Source organism: Macaca fascicularis, chromosome 11 (genome assembly GCF_037993035.2).
Source record: "Macaca fascicularis isolate 582-1 chromosome 11, T2T-MFA8v1.1".
Taxonomy (NCBI): Eukaryota; Metazoa; Chordata; class Mammalia; order Primates; family Cercopithecidae; genus Macaca; species Macaca fascicularis.
The window spans coordinates 125,019,958-125,038,871 of NC_088385.1; the positions used below are offsets into that span (position 1 = coordinate 125,019,958).

The following is an 18,914-nucleotide window of genomic DNA, read 5'->3' on the forward strand; positions in this document are numbered from 1 at the left end:
TGAGCCCCATCCAGGGCTGGAGGGATTGGAAAAATGGCATTGCAATAAATTCCCCTTTCTTATGTCACATTTTTTTTTTTTTGAGACAGAGTCTCGCTCTGTCGCCCAGGCTGGAGTACAGTGATGCAATCTCGGCTCACTGCAAGCTCCGCCTCCTAGGTTCAAGTGATTCTCCTGCCTCAGCCTCCCGAGTAGCTGGGACTACAGGAGCCCAGCACCACGCCCAGCTAATTTTTGTATTTTTTAGCAGAGATGGGGTTTTGCCATGTTGGCCAGGCTGGTCTTGAACTCCTGACCTCAGGTGATCCACCCGCCTTAGCCTCCCAAAGTACTGGGATTACAGGCGTGAGCCACTGTGCCTGGCCTGTTATATCACCTTTCTAGTTAAGGATCAAACCAGAGATGTATGGAATTCCTTACTGGGCCACCCCCGTATATAGTTTGCTCAAGGCAGAATTTCACAAAACCTGATGCCCTGTAGCCTGAGAGAATTATTCTAGGCTTAGAGCCTGCTTCAAAAAGAAAGTCTAACAGGAAGCACCCAACAGGGACTTCTACATCAGTGGTTCTCAACCTGGGGAGACCTTGCCCTTCACAGGACATGGGGACTTTTTTGCTTGTCACAACTGGAGAGGATGCTACTGGCATCAAAAGAGAAGAGGCCAGGCACGCTGCTCAGTGTCTTAGAATGCACAGGAGAGCCCACGACAAAGGCTTATCCAGCCCAAAATATCCATAGTGCCGATGAGGAAACCTGTTCTAGATCAAATATTTTTAACAGGGGCAATTCACCCCAAGAGGGTACAAACTAGTTCTTGGTAGCCAAAAAAATCTTAACATTTTTTTACATACAAAGCATAGACATGCATTCAGCACATAAGCAAATATACAATAGATCTTCAATATTACAATAGCCTAAATAGACACACAGTATATGTCTGGTATTAAACTCTCTTTGGTACGGGATTATCTTTGGGGCGGGCAGGGGCAATTAGGAAAAAAACTGTCTAAAAAGGCTCCTTAAGGGACAATCACAGAAAAAAACATCAAGAAACACTGTTTTAGATCAAAATGAAACTGGTAAAGAGGAGAAAGCAAATACGGTATTTTTGGAGTTGCCAAGTAGTTCCTTCTCTTCCCATACCGTGTTTATTCAGGTCCCAGATGCGAAGAGTCTTATCCCGTGACGCGGAGACCAAAATCAAACTGCCACTGGGTGTGAAGCTCAGATCTCTCACGACATCTTGGTGGCCGGAAAGATTCAAAAGCAGGAGCCCTGGCATGAAAGCAGGGGCACTCAGTCAGCCAGAGAGGGGGCACAAGGTGTGCCTTCCACGGCCACACCCCTCGGCCAACACGAGTGGAGCAGGGAGGTGACACAGTCAGAACATGCACCCGAGCCTCCCAGCTCCTGCGCCAGCCAGGAATGACCTACCTGTCTGCACCTCCCAGATCTTGATCTGCCCATCGTTGAGTCCTGTAGCAAGAACCAGGCAAGAGACATCGGGCACCTGGGGGTGGTGGCGTGCCCAGAGCTTCCTGCTGGGTGGGGAAGGCCACGGGCTGAAGGCCAGCCCCCAGACAATCTGACCACAGTCCAGCGTCTTCTCTTTTGGGCTGCCCCGCCCTTTCGTCTCATTTTTGCTACTGCGGCTTTTGGCTTCAAACCCTTTAGGGATGCTGGGAGAAGCAGAGATTTCTTAATGAATCTGCAATTGTTACCAAGTCTATCAACTTTTCATCCTGGGACATGTAAGACTTTTGGGGAGTGGAGGGAAGGGTCTGTCACCCAAGCTGGCATGCAGTGACACAATCATGGCTCACTCAGCCTTGACCTCCCTGCTCAACTGATCCTCCCGCCTCAGCCTCCACCAAGTAGCTAGGACTACAGGCATGTGCCATTAGGCTCTGTTAACTCTGTTTGTATTTTTTGTAGGACGGACTTTTGTCATGTTGCCCAGGCTGGTCTCGAACTCCTGAGCTCAAGTGATCTGCCCACCTTGGCCTCCCAAAGTGCTGGGATTACTGGCATGAGCCACCCCACCGGGCCACATAAGATTTTAAATCCTAGAAACAAGCTGGCCTTTGGTGCAATTTGCTGTGACTTTTCTTTTTGTTTCTTTTTAAGAGTTGATGTAGGCCGGGCATGGTGGCTCATGCCTGTAAATCCCAGCACTTTGGGAGGCCAAGGCAGGTGGATCACCTGAGTTCTAGAGTTCGAGACCAGCCTGGCCAACATGGTGAAGCCCCATCTCTACCAAAAATAAAAAAAAAAAAGATTAGCTGGGCATAGTGGCGGGTGCCTGTAACCCCAGCTACTTGGGAGGCTGAGGCAGGAGAATCGCTTGAACCCAGGGGGCGGAGGTTGCAGTGAACCAAGATCGCACCATTGCACTCCAGCCTGGGGAACAAAAGCAAAACTCTGTCTCAAAAAAAAAAAAAAAAAGAGTTGATGTAACACAGGCTATACTGGCCATGGCTCAATCTATTTGCAACAGCCCTGCAATGGGGTGACCTGCCTTATGGGATAACTAAATCACAGATGCTCCAGGGAGTCACATGCTTGCTCAGAAAGTTCTCTCGGGTTTTGGTGAGTGGAAGGAAAAAGATACTCAGTTTTTCCCATGAGTAAGAAAGCGCAATGCAGGTTTGGAACTAGGGCAGAACTTAGAGTCTGAATAGCCACCACTCTCCTGCCTGATGAGTTCCCTTATCTCTAGCTTAGAAATCCCCAAGGAGCTGGAAAATAAACCCCTGTCTTGCCAACACCGTTTGTTTGGTACATGTTAATTTCCACCTTTACTCACTATGTTCCAACTGATTAATGAGGCTCCTTCATTTACTTCCCTGATGGTAACCCGCACAAGAATCAAACAGCAAGGTAGTCAAGAGAGAAAAGGAATTCACAGGGCTGCGTAGAGGTAGCCTGTCCTGGAAGATCTCTTAACCCAACCCTCTCCTACAATTCAACTTACAGTGAAACAGGCCCAGATAAGCTAAAACATGGGGCCCTGGCTGCCACTGTGCCCAGGAAACAATGTCTCAAATGCACAAGCACTTGGCCAGCCCTGGGGTTGAGCCTGAAAACATGAAGCTTACTGTTTGCGGTACACAGCACAAAGGTCTCCATGTGACCTGACCATACTCTGGTTGGTTAAACTGAGGGAAATGGAGACGAGAAAGCTGAACGCCAAATTTGGTTCCATGAGAAATCCTAAACTTGATGCATATGTAGTTGACAACTTTATGTATTAATTGGTGCAGAAATAACTGCAGTATTTGCAATTACCACCATTACTTTTGCACCAACCCAATATTACAGATGGTAAAAACCACCATTACCTTTGCACCAACCCAATATTACAGATGTTCCCAAAAAATTCTAACTAAATCACATTTCTGTCAATTGTGTGGTGAAAGACATGAAAGAATTTTAACCAAGCTCATTTACAAAATTAGAAGGGAGGGGCCGGGCACGGTGGCTCACACCTGTAATTCCAGCAATTTGGGAGGCCGAGGTGGGTGGATCACCTGAGGTCAGGAGTTCGAGACCAGCCTGACCAATATGGTGAAACCCCGTCTCTACTAAAAATACAAAAATTAGCTGGGTGTGGTGGCAGGGGCCTGGTGGCGCACGTCTGTAATCCCAGGTACTCGGGAGGCTGATATGGGAGGATTGCTTGAGCCAGGAGGCGGAGGTTGCACTGAGCCAAGATCACATCACTGTACTCCAGTCTGGGTGACAGAGTCAGACCCTGTCTCAAAAAAAAAGGTCTACGCTCTTAGCAATTGTCAAGTGTATATTATTAATAACCACAGTCATCATGCTGTACAATAGATCTTCTGAACTTACCCTGCTTAGCTGAAACTTTATACCTTTGATCAATATCTCCCCACTCCCTCTCCCACCCCCGGTAACCACCATTCTACTCTCTGTTTCTATGAGTTAGACTTTTTTAGATTCTACATGTACGTGAGATCACGCAGTATTTGTCTCTCTGTGCCTAATTCATTTCACTTAGGATAAAGTCCCTCAGGTTCATCCATGTTGTAGCAAATGACAGATTTTGTTCTTGTCAATAAAGTTGTATTGGAACGCAGTCACACGCATTTGTTTAGGTATTGTCTGAGGCTGCTTTCACACTGTGACAGTAGAGTTCAACAGTCAAGACAGAGACCTTATGGCCTACAAAGCCTAAACTATTTACTTTATAGAAAAAGTTGGCCAGGCACTATAGCTCATGCCTGTAATCCCAGCATTTTGGGAGGCCAAGGTGGGCGGATCACTTGAGGTCAGGAGTTTGAGACCAGCCTGGCCAACATGGTAATACCCCATCTCTACTAAAAATACAAAAAATTAGCCGGGCATGGTGGGGGGTGCCTATAGTCCCAGCTACTTAGGAGGCTGAAGCAGGAGAATTGCTTGAGCCCAGGAGGCAGAGGTTGCAGTGAACTGAGGTCGCACCACTGCACTCCAGCCTGGATGACAGAGCAAGACTCCATCTCAAAAAAAAAAAAAAAGAAAAGAAAAGAAAAAGAAAAAGTTTGCCAACCTCTGGGTCTAAATGGCCAAATATAGGCTAAAACTTGTTATTCTGGCCAATCTGAATGTGACCACGAATGTCACTTTGATCGGTCCAGACCTACCTGGCTCTGGCCCTGGCACTGGCCGCTGAGTTTGCTGTCACGAGAAGAAGCACTTAAGAGGCAGGCTATGGGAAGAGGTTTAAGACAGGTTGGAGCCACCAGTTAAATTTATTTTATTTCTTATAAAATCCTGATTTCTGTATTTGTTTTATTTATTTTGGTTTTTTTTTAGAGACAGGGTCACTCTCTGGCACCCAGGCTGCAGTGCAGTGGTGTGACCATAGCTTACAGCAGCCTTGAACTCCAGGGCTCAAGCAGTCCTTCCACCTCAGCCTCCTGAGTAGCTGGGACTACAGGTGCATGCCACCATACCCAGCTAATTTTTTAATTTTTTGCAGAGACAGGGTCTTGCTGTGTTGCCCAGGTTAGTCACTAATTCCTGGCCTCAAGCAATCCATCCACGCCTCCCAAAGTGCTGAGATTATAGGCATGTGGCACCACACCTGGCCCTAATTTCTGCATTTGAATTAAGGAATACACCTGTAGCTACTTTATTCCAAAAGAATTAAGGCATATTTATCATTTCATTTTAATATCCTAAATTTAATTTTTCTAGAAAGAGATACTAAAATCTCCATTTTATGGGTTATTAACTTTTCCAGGGTCACAAAATCAGGGGCAGAACTGGAACTAAGGTCTTGGGTATCCTGGCCTAATGCTTAACAAATACTTTGAGTTTGCTAATGAATCAAGGGATGAGTTACATGAAACGCAGTGGGATCGTATCATGGGAAAGGGCTGATGAGGCAAGACAGATTCATTGGCAGAATTTAGCTTCACTGAAGTTAAAGTTTCTAAAAACTTTATTTCAAAAAGCAGTATAATTATTTGGTTAATATCAATTATTTGCTCAATATCAAAAGCACTACATAATATGATTTTTTAAAAATGTAAAACTACCCTAACTAGAATATAAATGCCTCAAATTCTCTTTTAAAAGACTTTTAAAATAGCAATTGTTGGCGGGGTGTGGTGGCTACGCCTTTAGGAAGCTGAGGGAGGATCACTTGAGGCAAGGAGTTCAAAGCTGCATTGAGCTATGATCATGCCACTGTACTCCAGCCTGGGTGACGGAGTAAGACCTTGTCTCTGCCCCCCAAAAAACCCAATTATTTTAAATTATAAAAATAATAAATAAAAATAGAAGAGAAACATGGGAGAAATGTGAAAATGAGACAAATAAAGTAAAAATTACCTATAATCCTAACACCACCATTCTAAACATCTCACTATAAATTTTTGTGTATATACACGTCTTTTAAAAACAAATCTGGCCGGGCGTGGTGGCTCAAGCCTGTAATCCCAGCACTTTGGGAGGCCGAGACGGGTGGATCACGAGGTCAGGAGATCGAGACCATCCTGGCTAACAGGGTGAAACCCTGTCTCTACTAAAAAATACAAAAAACTAGCCGGGCGAGGTGGCGGGCGCCTGTAGTCCCAGCTACTCGGGAGGCTGAGGCAGGAGAATGGCGTGAACCCGGGAGATGGAGCTTGCAGTGAGCTGAGATCTGGCCACTGCACTCCAGCCTGGGCGACAGAGAGAGACTCCGTCTCAAAAAAAAAAAAAAAAAAAAAAAGCCAAATCTGGTATCATACTGCATACATGGTTTTACAAACTGCTTTTTACTTTTTTTAAGAGACAGCATCTCACTGTCGCCCAGGCTGGAGTGGCCTGGTATGATCAGAGCTCACTGCAGCCTCTAATTCCTGGGTTCAGGCGATCCTCCCATCTCAGCCTCCTGAGTAGCTAGGACCACATGCATGTGCCACCACGCCAGGCTAATTTTTAAATTTTTTTTTGTAGAAACAGGGTCTTGCTATGTTGCCCAGGCTGATCTAGAACTCCTAGCCTCAAGTAATCCTTCCACTTCTGCCTCCCAAAGTGCTGGGATTACAGGCGTGAGCCACCACACCCGGCCATATAGCCTCTTTTTTTTTTCAATAAGCTTCATACTGCAAACATTTCCTCAGAATACTGTTCTTCAAAATATGTGATTTTGTCAGGTGCAATGGCTCACGCCTGTAATCCCAGCACTTTAGGAGGCCAAGGTGGGTGGATCCCTTGAGGCCAGGAGTTCAAGACCAGCCTGGGCAACATAGTGAAACCTTGTCTCTGCTAAAAATACAAAACAATTAGCTGAGTGTGGTGGCACACGCCTGTAATCCCAGTTACTCAGGAGGTTGAGGCAGGAGAACCGCTTGAATCCAGGAGGCGGAGGTTGCAGTGAGCCGAGATGCGCCAGTACACTCTGGCCCGGATGACAGAGCAAGACTCTCTCAAAAAAAAAAAAGCAGACTATAAATTCATATAGTAAATGTACTTATATGTCAAGTCTTGAAGGAGCATCCCTTGTATTTCAAGTGGGGAATTAGTAAACAATGTATGACCTTGGCATTATCATTAAACCGACCACAGAAGGAACTGAAAACTCTGATTAAAAACACATGACAAAATTTGATGGCTGCAAAAATATCATATGGAAATGGTAAAATTTTCTTAACCATCCTCTCATTTCTGGATTTCAAACTGTTTCCAATTTTCTTAATATACAACTAATTTCATAATGAAGATCAGTGTATATAAATAGATGACACCATTTCTGAGATTTCTTTTTTTTGTTTTTTTTTTGAGATGGAGTCTTGCTCTGTTACCCAGGCTGGAGTGCAGTGGCGCGATCTCAGCTCACTGCAACCTCCGCCTCCCAGGTTCACGAGATTCTCCTATCTCAGCCTCCTGAGTAGCTGGGATTACAGGTGCACACCACCACACCTGTCTAACTTTTTGTATTTTTAGTAGAGACAGGATTTCACCATGTTGGCCAAACTGGTCTCAAACTCCTGACCTCAAGGGATCCGCCTGCCTCGGCCTCCCAAAGTGCTGGGATTACAGGCATCAGCTACCGCGCCCGGCCCAAAAGAACATTTTTCAGGTCTTTGATGCATTTTGCCAGCCTTCCTTCCAGAAACTGCACAGATTTATCCCCCTCAACCCTAGCAGCATGCAGAGTACCCATCTCAACAAACTCCTGTCAACATTCCCTTTTATCAATGCAAATTTCATATCCAACTTATAAAAACCTTAAATCTAATGTTATTTATAAAAAATGCTTAAAGCAAAATAAATGAGAGCTTCAAGGGCAAGGGCCATGTTTGATTTATCTCAGGACTCTCAGTCCCTAACTCCGTGTTACGCAAAGAAACTATGCAACCAAGGCTGGCCAACATAGTAAAACACCGTCTCTACTAAAATACAAAAAAATTAGCCAGAGGTGGTAGCGCACGCCTGTAATCCCAGCTACTCAGGAGGCTGAGGCAGGAGAATTGCTTGAACCCAGGAGGCGGAGATTGCAGTGAGCCAAGATTGCACCCTTGCACTCCAGCCTGGGCGACAGAGCAAGACTACGTCTCAAAAAAAAAAAAAAACCAAAAAGAAAGAACCTATGCAACCAAGGCTGGCTGAATGAATGAATACAGACATAGAGTTGCCCTGGGACCAATGAAAACATACAGATGCTGGACTATCTGAATGGGAGCTCACAGCATTCTGACACCGGGGCTTGTCCATCCCAAAGAAAGAAAAACTAGTATCAGAAACTAAACTTGGCCAAGCGCCATGGCTCACGCCTGTAATCCCAGCTACTTGGGAGGCTGAGGCAGGAGGACTGCTTGAGGCCAGGAGTTCAAGACCAGGCCTAGGCGAGACCCGGTCTCTACAAAATATTTAAAAGTTGAGCGGGCATGGTGGTGCGCCTGTAGTACCAGCTACTTGGGAGGCTAGGGCAGGAGGACAGCTTGAGCCCAGCAGATTAAGGCTGCAGTGAGCCGTGACTGAGCCACTGCACTCAAGCCTGGACAAGAGAGCAAGACCCTCTCTCTGTCTCAAAAAATAAAATAAAATAAAATAAACTTGGTTGATAATAAAGAGACAAAAACGAGCAAAGGCTCTGAGTAGACATTTATCCAAACAACGTATACAAAGGACCAGTAAGCACCTGAAAAGATACTCCGCCAGGTGCAGTGGCTCCTGGGATCCCAGCACTCTGGGAGGCCAAGGCGGGTGGATCACCTGAGTTTGAGACCAGCCTGGCCAACAGAGTGAAACCTCGTCTCTACTAAAAATACAAACATTATCTGGGCGCGGTGGTGTGCACCTGTAGTCCCAGCTACTTGGGAGGCTGAGGCAGAATTGCTTCAACCCAGGAGGTGGAGGTTGCAGTGAGCCGAGATCATGCCACTGCACTCCAGCCTGAACAACAGAGACTCTGCCTCAAAAAAAAAAAAAAGAAAAGAAAAGAAAAGAAAAGATGCTTGACATCTGTAGCCATCAGGGAAATGCAAATCAAAACCACTATGAAATGCCACTTCACACCGCTAGGATGGCTATCCGCTAGGATAATAAAAAAGACACACAATAACAAGGGTTGGATGTAGAGAATCTGGAACTGGAATCCATTGCTGGTGGGAAAGTAAAATGGTGTAGCCACTCTGGAAAACAGTCTGACACTTCCTCAAATAGTTAAACATAGAAAACACAAGTTTTCTATAAAAATGTTCACAGCAGCACTATTTGTAACAACCAAAACATGAAGACAACCCAATGTCCATCAACTGATAAATGTATGAACAAAATTTGTCATCTCCATATGATGCAATAAAAGGAAATGAAATACTAGTATATGCTAGAACACAGACGAATTGTGAAAACATTATGTAAAATGAAAGAAGCTAGTCAAAAAAGGCTACGTGTTGTATGAACCATGAATAGGAAACATCTAGAATAGGTCAATCTAGAGAGACAAAGTAGATTAGTGGTTGCCTGGAGAGTGCAGGGGGGTTAGGGGATCTAAGCTAAGGGATACAGGATTTCTTTCTGAGGAAATAAAGATATTCTAAAATTGATTATGTGCTGGGTGCAGTGGCTCATGGGAGAAATGTGTAATCCCAGCACTTTGGGAGGTTGAGGCAGGTGAATCACTTGAGGTCAGGAGTTCGAGCCCAGCCTGGCCAACATGGCAAAACCTCATCTCTACTAATAATACAAAAATTAGCCAGGCATGGTGGTGTACGCCTGTAATCCCAGCTACTCAGGAGACTGAAGCAGGCAGGAGAATCGCTTGAACCCAGGAGGCAAAGGTTGTAGTGAGCCAAGATTGCGCCACTGCGCTCCAGCTTAGGAGACAGAGACTGTCTCAAAAAATAAATAAATAAAGTAAAATTGATGATGGTGATGGATGCACAACTCTGCAGATAGACTAAAAGCCATTGTATTGTATACTTTAAATGGACAAATTGTGTGGTATATAAATTACATCTCAAAAAAGCTATGGAAAAAAAAGCCAACTTGGGGCTAACATAATCTTGACCGAATTGACTTTCACATATACAGAACTTGGGGCTCTGGAAACCCCCATGATCAATTCCTGAACCATGAGCCACCTTCCCTCTCTCTGGTTCTCGGGCAGGGAGATGGCAAAAGAACAAGGGGTGTTTGGAAACGCGCCGGATGGGGGCCCCAGTGAGAGAACACTTACAACTGCTCCTCCAGTGGCCAGGGGATCAGTTTGACGATGCAGTGTCCTTGAGACCAAGCAAACCAGGAGCCATCTGGGGAGAAGGCGACGCTCCAGGTTTCACAGCTGGACTTCCAATCAAACTGGTGGGGGCGCCCGGGCTTGAGTTCGGCCAGCAGCAGCGGTTCCTCTGGGGCAGGAGACAACATGCTTCGAATACACACCCCCTTGCTCCCTGACCACCCAGACACAGGAAAGCCACCGTCTCCCTGTGGCAAAGAGCGACACTATCCATTCCCAGAGGGAGTTGTCACTTAAATGACCCAGGGCAATAACAGCAGCCACAGGCCACATTCCACCATGGTTACTCAATCCTGGCACTCCTCACTGCTGGTTAACCATGACTCACAGTAACCTTTGTGCCCGTGAACTCAGTGAATGGAGGCCTCATTTTCCTATGAATACTTGAAGGGGAGGAAAGTGGAGAGATAGCCAGACCAGGAATATGCTAGATAGTGCTGATTATGGGGCCAAAATAGCAAGGCCTTCCAACGCATTTCAGTTTTCTTCAAAAGAACCTGCTGCTAGGAACGGGCGCGGTGGCTCATGCCTGTAATCCCAGCACTTTAGGAGGCTGAGGTGGGCGAATCACGAGGTCAGGAGATCGAGACCATCCTGACTAACATGGTGAAACCCCATCTCTACTAAAAATATCAAAAATTAGGCAGGTGTGGTGGCGGACGCCTGTAGTCCCAGCTACTTGGGAGGCTGAGGCAGGAGAATGGTGTGAACCCGGGAGGTGGAGTTTGCAGTGAGCCGAGATCGCGCCACTGCACTCCAGCCTGGGCAACAGAGCAAGACTCCGTCTCAAAAAAAAAAAAAAAGAACCTGCTGCTGTCAAAGAAGGAATATATGAAACTCAAAGGCTCCCTCTCACTCGCCTGCATCCTCCCCATCATCAAGGCTAAAAACGCTCAGTCCTTGCCCTGCTTCCTCACACTCAGAAGTATGGATTCCATCTCCCCATCTCTCATGCTTCCACATCCTCTGTCCGGGGTTAAACCTTCATCTCATCTTGCCCAGATCTTTTGCTACAGTCTCCTGATCGGTCTTCCTACCCCTAGAGACACTGCTAAAGCTGAAATACACATACCATCACATCATTTCTTTCAAATACATTTGAAAGCTCCCACCTGCCTACATCATAAAGGCAACTGAGCCCAGGCCTTCCACCACATGCCATCTGCCCCAGCCCATCGGTCCAGACTCCTTCCCTTATCCCCTCCCTGCAGGCCACACTCTGGCCACAAAATCTCCTTAACATGCAAGGGGCTTATTTACGTTCACACCTGGACCCACTTTTGCTTATGAGAATCCCTAGCTTCTCAAAGTTACAAAAAAGAAAGAAAAAGTAATAATCCCACCTAGATTCACAACTAAGAAGCGTACCCTGATCTCACACTATCAAAACGGAAATAAGTCGCACCTTGTTTATTTCGTTCTCTCTTATGTAACCAATTTCCCTCTGCCCCCGGCCCTCCTTATCAGTGTCTAAATACCTTGTTCCAACACCCAGATCATTTCATCTTTGTTTCTCCCAGGACCTAGCACACCATTTTCTGAAAGAGTAGGCACCAGATTGGAGCTTCTTCATTGACTGACCCACAGTTCCTAGTTCAGTTCTTTACTCCGGTGGAAGATTCTCAATGGCTGAGGAAGCTCATAAATTAAAGGCCTTCAGAATGAATTTTTTGACCATTATGACTGTGATACTTACTAATATAAAAACTGGCTTCCATCCTGAATGAGGTCAGTTCCTGATGTGTGCATTCCACACAAGGAATGTGGAATGTGGAAGACTTTGACCCTGGCTGTTACCAGATAGATACTCATTTTTAAAACTCATATTTCATATATGTTAAGACACATCTTTATACATCCACATTTTGACCTTGCTGAAATCAGGATGTATCTTACAATCAATGACTTTTCATAGTTAAATAGGTAGTATTTTTTTCTCAGTTATACATGATGATAATACAATCCATGGTATCTTGGATTCAGTAAAGCAGATGGTAGAGATGCATATGTGTATATTTATAAAATATTTTTGGGCCGGGCGCGGTGGCTCACGCCTGTAATCGCAGCACTTTGGGAGGCCAAGGCGGGCGGATCACAAGGTCAGGAGATCGAGACCACGGTGAAACCCCGTCTCTACTAAAAATACAAAAAATTAGCCAGGCGCGGTGGCGGGCACCTGTAGTCCCAGCTACTCAGGAGGCTGAGGCAGGAGAATGGCGTAAACCCAGGAGGTGGAGCTTGCAGTGAGCCGAGATCGCGCCACTGCACTCCAGCCTGGGCGACACAGCGAGACTCCGTCTCAAAAAAAAAAAAAAAAAAAAAAAAAAAAAATATTTTTGCCGGGTGCAGTGGCTCACATCTGTAATCCCAGCACTTTGGGAGGCCAAGGCAGGTGAATCACTTCAGGACAGGAGTTTAAGACCAGCCTAGCAAACATGGTGAAACTATGTCTCTACTAAAAATACATTAAAAAAAAAAAAAAATAGCCACGCATGGTAACGGGCACCTGTAATCCCAGCTACTCAGGAAGCTGAGGAAGGAGAAGCACTTAAACCCAGGAGGCGGAGGTTGCAATGAGCCGAGATTGCGCCACTGCACTCCAGCCTGTGTGACAGACCAAGACTCTGTCTCAAAAAAAAAAATAGGCTCATGCCTGTAATCCCAGCACTTTGGGAGGCCAAGGCGGACAGATCACCTGAGGTCAGGAGTTCGAGACCAGCCTGACCAACATGGAGAAACCCCGTCTCTACTAAAAATACAAAATAAGCCAGGCGTAGCAGCACATGCCTGTATCCCACCTACTCAGGGGGCTGAGGCAGGAGAATTGCTTGAACCCGGGAGGTGGAAGGCAGAGGCTGCAGTGAGCCAAGATGGCGTCATTGCACTCCAGCCTAGGCAACAAGAGTGAAACTCCGTCTCAAAAAAATAAATAAATAAATAAATAAATAAATAAATAAATAAATTCTGGTATATGCATTTATAGGAAAATAGTAACATAGGTATATCTTGTTATATAAAATAGGTATGCGTTGCTGAAACTTTTGTCTTTAAATAGAATGTTAATAAATCATATCAAGCCTTTGTAAAGAGAATATTCATTCTCAGAGGTTCTACGTGTAGATCTGGGTTTTAATGTATTAGGTCTGGCCAGGCACGGTGGCTCACGCTTATAATCCTAGCACGTCGGTAGGCTGAGATGGAATGATCGCTTGAGGCCAGGAGTTCAAGACCAGCCTGGTCAACATAGTAAGACTCCATCTCTAGAAAGAGAAAGAAAGAAAAGAAAGAAAAGAAAGAAAGGAAGGAAAGAAAAGAAAAGAAAGAAAAGAAAAGAAAAAAAGAAAGAAAGAAATTTATATATATATATGGTCTGTGTAAATAGCTCGTTGTATAGACCCAGGTAAATCCTCCTAGAAATCTGTACATTTGTATGTGTGATAGTTTTATTTATACAATCACATGTGTATAGCTATTTGTATAGACCCAGGGTTCTCAACTGGGGGCTATTTTGCCCCTTGAGGACATTTGGCAGTAACATTTTTGGTTGTCACAACTGGAGATGCTACTACTGCTGTCTAGTGGGTGGAGGCCAGGGATGCTGCTCAACACCCTGCAGTGCACAGGACAGCCCCCAGCAAAGAATCATTTGGCCCAAAACGTCAACAATGCTGAGGCTAAGAAACCCAGATGCAGTCAAGTATTAAATGACATTGACTGATCTAGAGAAACATTTTCAAATGACCTGGATGGCCTGGGATGTGGCTTACACCTGTAATCCCAGCGCTCCGGGAGGCAGAGGTGGAAGAATTGCTTGAGACCAGGAGTTCTGGATCAAATGACCAGAATGAAAATTTCTTTTTTTTTTTTTTTTTCCCATCCTGATAACATTCACAGTTGGTTCACTTCCTCTACATTATCCCCCTTTTTTTTTTTTTTGAGATGGAGTCTCGCTGTGTCACCCAGGCTGGACTGCAATGGCGCAATGGCACGATCTCAGCTCACTGCAACCTCCGCCTCCTGGGTTCAAGCAATTCTTATGCCTCAGCCTCCCAAGAAGCTGGGATTACAGGCACGCACCACCACACCCAGCTAATTGTTGTATTTTTAGTAGAGACAGGTTTTTGCTATCTTGGCCAGGCTGGTCTCAAACTCCTGGACTCAAGCAATCTGCCTACCTCGGCCTCCCAAAGTGCTGGGATTACAGGCATAAACCACCATGCCTGATCTTTTTTTTTTTTAATCTCCCAAACCAAATCCATTAGCAAGTTCTATGAAGTCTGTTTCCAAAAGACTTGCCAAATCTAACCCCCCTCCATCTCTACTCTCATCCATGCAGCACCATCTCCCACCTGGCTCAGTAGGCAACCTTCCAGTTGCTCTGCCTGCTTCCCCTCTAGCCCCGCACCATCAATTCTCCTTGCCTCCAGAGTGATCAGTTTCACTGTTAGAATAAAGCTCTAGCTACTCACCCTGCCCTCAAAATCCAGCATAATCTGAACCTCCCTGGGCTTGTACTTCTCTCCCTGCCCCTGGCTCCAACACATTGCCCTTCTCTCTACCCTCTGCCAATGCTCAATTAGTTCTGACCCTAGGCCTTTGCACCAACCATTCCCTTCATCTGGAATGCCTCTCCTCGGCTGGCATCTATTCTTATTCAGGTCTGGCTCAAATGACAACTGCTTAGAGAGTCTTCTGACCCCTGTCAACCTCCTTCACAACCCCTCACTTTATTTTCTTTACAGCCCTATCACCATTTGATTGCCATCTGTCTCCCCTCTACTAGGACATCAATTCCAGGGAGCAGGAACCTTGTATATTTATTCCCAGAGCTGGCAGAGTTCCTGGTGGAGGGCAGGCAGTAAGTAAATATTTGTCTAAAAAATACATATGGTATAACTCTTTAAACAAAAAAGTAATATAAAGCTGGCCGGGCATGGTGGCTCATGCTTGTAATCCCAACACTTTGGGAGGCCGAGGCAGGCGGATCACTTGAGGTCAAGAGTTCGAGACTAGCCTGGCCAACATGGTGAAACCCCGTCTCTACTAAAAATACAAAAGTTAGCCGGGCATGGTGGCGGGCGCCTTAGTCCCAGCTACTCGGGAGGCTGAGGCAGGAGAAATCACTTGAACCCAGGAGGTACAGGAGGTACAGGTTGCAGTGAGCAGAGATTGCACCACTGCACTCTAGCCTGGGCGAGAGAGCAAGACTCTGTCCCCCAAAAATAAAAAATAAATAAAGCCCCTTAAACTCTGATGATGCTTATGCCAAACACTTCACATGAAATGCTTCTTAAACACAAGCCCTACTTAGAATTCACACTCTATTTCTGTGATTTAGGGATTTAATCTCTTGCTATTTCAGGTTCAAGAATCCAGGAGCTAAAAGAAGAACAAACTCAGTGACTCCTGTCTCTTGGAGTCTGGGCCCAAACTAAACTTGGCTACAGGGAGAGAAAGCCCTAATTAGTGCAGAACTTAAAAACAAAACAAACAAACAAAACACAGCTGGGGGTGGGGGATCTAGCTTCATCTGGTATGGTACTTGCAGACCCTTCTTGGTGAAAAGGCCTATGAATCAGGGTTTCTTTGTTTTCTCCTTTTTTTTTTTTTTTTATTTTGAGACAGAGTCTCACTCTGCCGCCCAGGCAGGAGTGCAGTGGCGCGATCTCAGCTCACTGCAACCTCCGCCTCCTGGGTTCAAGTGATTCTTCTGCCTCAGCCTCCTGAGTAGCTGGGATTACAGGCATGCACCACCACGCCTGGCTAATTTTTGTATTTTTAGTAGAGATGGGGTTTCACCATGTTGGCCAGGCTGGTCTCAAACTCATGACCTCAGGTGATCTGCCCACCTAGGCCTCCCAAAGTGCTGGGATTACAGGAGTGAATCACCGCATCTGGCCTCTTCTTTTTTAAATTGATAAATAAAAATCATACATATTATGGCATATAACATGTTTTGATATACGTATACATTGTGGAATGGCTCAAGCTCATTACCATATATGCATTACCTCACATACTTATTTTTGTGTGGTGAGAACACTTAAAATCCACTTTTAGCAAATTTCAAGTATATCATACATATATATTTGTTTTGTTTTGTTTTTGAGACAAGGTCTTATGCTGAAACCCAGGCTGGGGTGCAGTGGCTTGATCACAGCTCACTGCAGCCTCAACCTCCCACCCAGGTTCACCCTCCGGCCTCAGCCTCCTGTGTATCTGGGGCTACGGGGGCATACCACCACACTCAGCTAATTTTTTTTTTTTTAACTTAAATTTTTAGTAGAGATGGGTGTCTGGCTATGTTCACCAAGCCGGTTTTGATCTCCTGAGCTCAAGCGATCCTCCTGCAGGCATGAGCCATCACACCTGGCCCTGGATCAGGGTTTGCTAATTAAACAATGGGATGTGTTTGGACAATCAGGCTGAGTGGAAAGGTATATATTATAAGCCTCTTCTAGGCAAAGCAGTTAGCCTTAACACAGAGATGAAAGCTATGACCCCAGCCAGCAGGAAGCTAGGCGATTTTTCCTGTCTCAGGACATGTACATTAGATATTCCACCGGCCTCAAAAGCTTTCCTCGGTTGCTCCATCTTATCATTCAGGGATTAGTCCTCAGGTCACCTTCTCAAGAGACCATCCTGGCCTCACCATCTAAAGTGACCATTCATTTTCCTTTTTTTTTTTTGAGACAGGGTCTTGCTCTGTCGCCCAGGCTGGAATGCTGTAGCGCGATCATGACTCACTGCAACCTCGACCTCCCCAGGCTCAGATGATCCTCCCACCTCAGCCTCCCCAGCAGCTGGGACTGCAGCCGCATTCTACATGCCTATAGTTCTGTATTTTTTTTTTTTTTTTTTTTTTGAGACGGAGTCTCGCTCTGCCGCCCAGGCTGGAGTGCAGTGGCCGGATCTCAGCTCACTGCAAGCTCCGCCTCCCGGGTTCACGCCATTCTCCTGCCTCAGCCTCCCGAGTAGTTGGGACTACAGGCGCCCGCCACCGCGCCCGGCTAGTTTTTTGTATTTTTTAGTAGAGACGGGGTTTCACCGTGTTAGCCAGGATGGTCTCGATCTCCTGACCTCGTGATCCGCCCGTCTCGGCCTCCCAAAGTGCTGGGATTACAGGCTTGAGCCACCGCGCCCGGCCTAGTTCTGTATTTTTTGTAGAGATGGGATTTCGCCATGCTGCCTAGACTGGTCTCAAACTCCTGGGCTCAAGTGATCTACCCAAGTTGGCCTCCCAAACTGCTGGGCCACTGCGCCTGGCACCATTCACTTTCCTTTAACCATTTTATTTTCTTTATAACCATCACTTAGATATTTTCTTTTTCTTTTTCTTTTTTTTTTTTTTTTTTTGAGGCGGAGTCCGCTCTGTCGCCCAGGCTGGAGTGCAGTGGCGCGATCTCGGCTCACTGCAAGCTCCGCCTCCCGGGTTCCCGCCATTCTCCTGCCTCAGCCTCCCGAGTAGCTGGGACTACAGGCGCCGCCACCACGCCCGGCTAATTTTTTTGTATTTTTAGTGGAGACGGGGTTTCATTGTGTTAGCCAGGATGGTCTCGATCTCCTGACCTCGTGATCCGCCCGTCTCGGCCTCCCAAAGTGCTGGGATTACAGGCTTGAGCCACCGCGCCCGGCCCTTTTTCTTTTTTTTGAGATGGAATTTCACTCTTGTTGCCCAGGCTGGAGTACAATGGCACGATCTCGGCTCACTGCAACCTCCCACTCTCTAGTTCAAGCGATTCTCCTGCCTCAGCCTCCTGAGTAGCTGGGATTATAGGCATGCACCACCACGCCCAGTTAATTTTGTATTTTCAGTAGAGACGGGGTTTCATTATGTTAGTGAGGCTAGTCTTGAACTCCTGACCTCAAGTGATCTGCCCACCTCAGCCTCCGAAAGTGCTGGGATCACAGGCGTGAGCCACCCTAGCACATTTGGTTGATATTTTCTTGATTGCCTGTCATTTTTACATATTTATTGTCTATCTCTTTCTCAGCGCACCCAAACTTGCCAGTTCACTGCTATTGGGCTACACCGTCTAATAGGGAAATCACATGTAGTTACCAGCCACTTGAAATGTGGCAAGTCAGAATTCAGATGGCCTGAAACTATAAAATACACAACACATTTTGAACAGTTAGCACACACAAAAAATCTAAAACATTACAATTTATTTGATTACATGTAGCGCTAATATTTTAGACATGTTGGATTGAAAGAGTTTTTAAATTGTCGCCTAGTTCTTTTTTCTTTTTTAATGTGACTATTTGAACATTTTAAATTACATACATAGCTCACATTAAACTTTTGTTGGTCAGGGCTAGCCTAGAGGGTGCCTGGCACATAGTAGACACTCAACAAATATTTGTTGAATGAATAAATGAATTCTAACCATTGCTCTGAAGATTTCAACTGTTGCCCATTGTATTTCCTTTACAATGGGCTTTATTCCATTTGAAAAGAAGTTAAAACTCTGGCCTTTTTTGTACAGTAACTTGGCAGCTCTCAACAACCCTGCCCACACCCTCAAAACGAAGTTGTCAATCTTTAGGAAAATCCCAGAACTGGAAACAGATTTCTGTTAAAAAGGGAGGCCAGCTACAGATTGCTTTCACACTGAACTGTAAGGAGGCAATGGAAATGAAACGGAAGCTATAAAAAGATTCACATAGGATCTA

The 18,914-nt window shown here is 45.7% G+C and overlaps 1 protein-coding gene across 3 annotated transcripts in view; it reads right to left on the reverse strand.

Annotated features, from left to right (window-relative positions):
* The window catches only part of WSB2 (WD repeat and SOCS box containing 2), a 28,985-nt gene that overhangs the window by 8,635 nt on the left and 1,436 nt on the right, over positions 1 to 18,914 (reverse strand). Inside the window, exons 2-4 of one of the 3 annotated variants that reach the window (XM_045366053.3) lie at positions 10,179 to 10,347; positions 1,436 to 1,680; positions 1,145 to 1,276 (exon numbers count right to left, since the gene is read on the reverse strand). In XM_045366053.3, the coding sequence (XP_045221988.1) occupies positions 1,145 to 1,276; positions 1,436 to 1,680; positions 10,179 to 10,347 (546 nt within the window). Of the gene's footprint in view, positions 1 to 1,144; positions 1,277 to 1,435; positions 1,681 to 10,178; positions 10,450 to 18,914 lie in introns of those variants that run through there. The other 2 variants (XM_065524867.2, XM_045366054.3) reach the window with 2 other exon arrangements.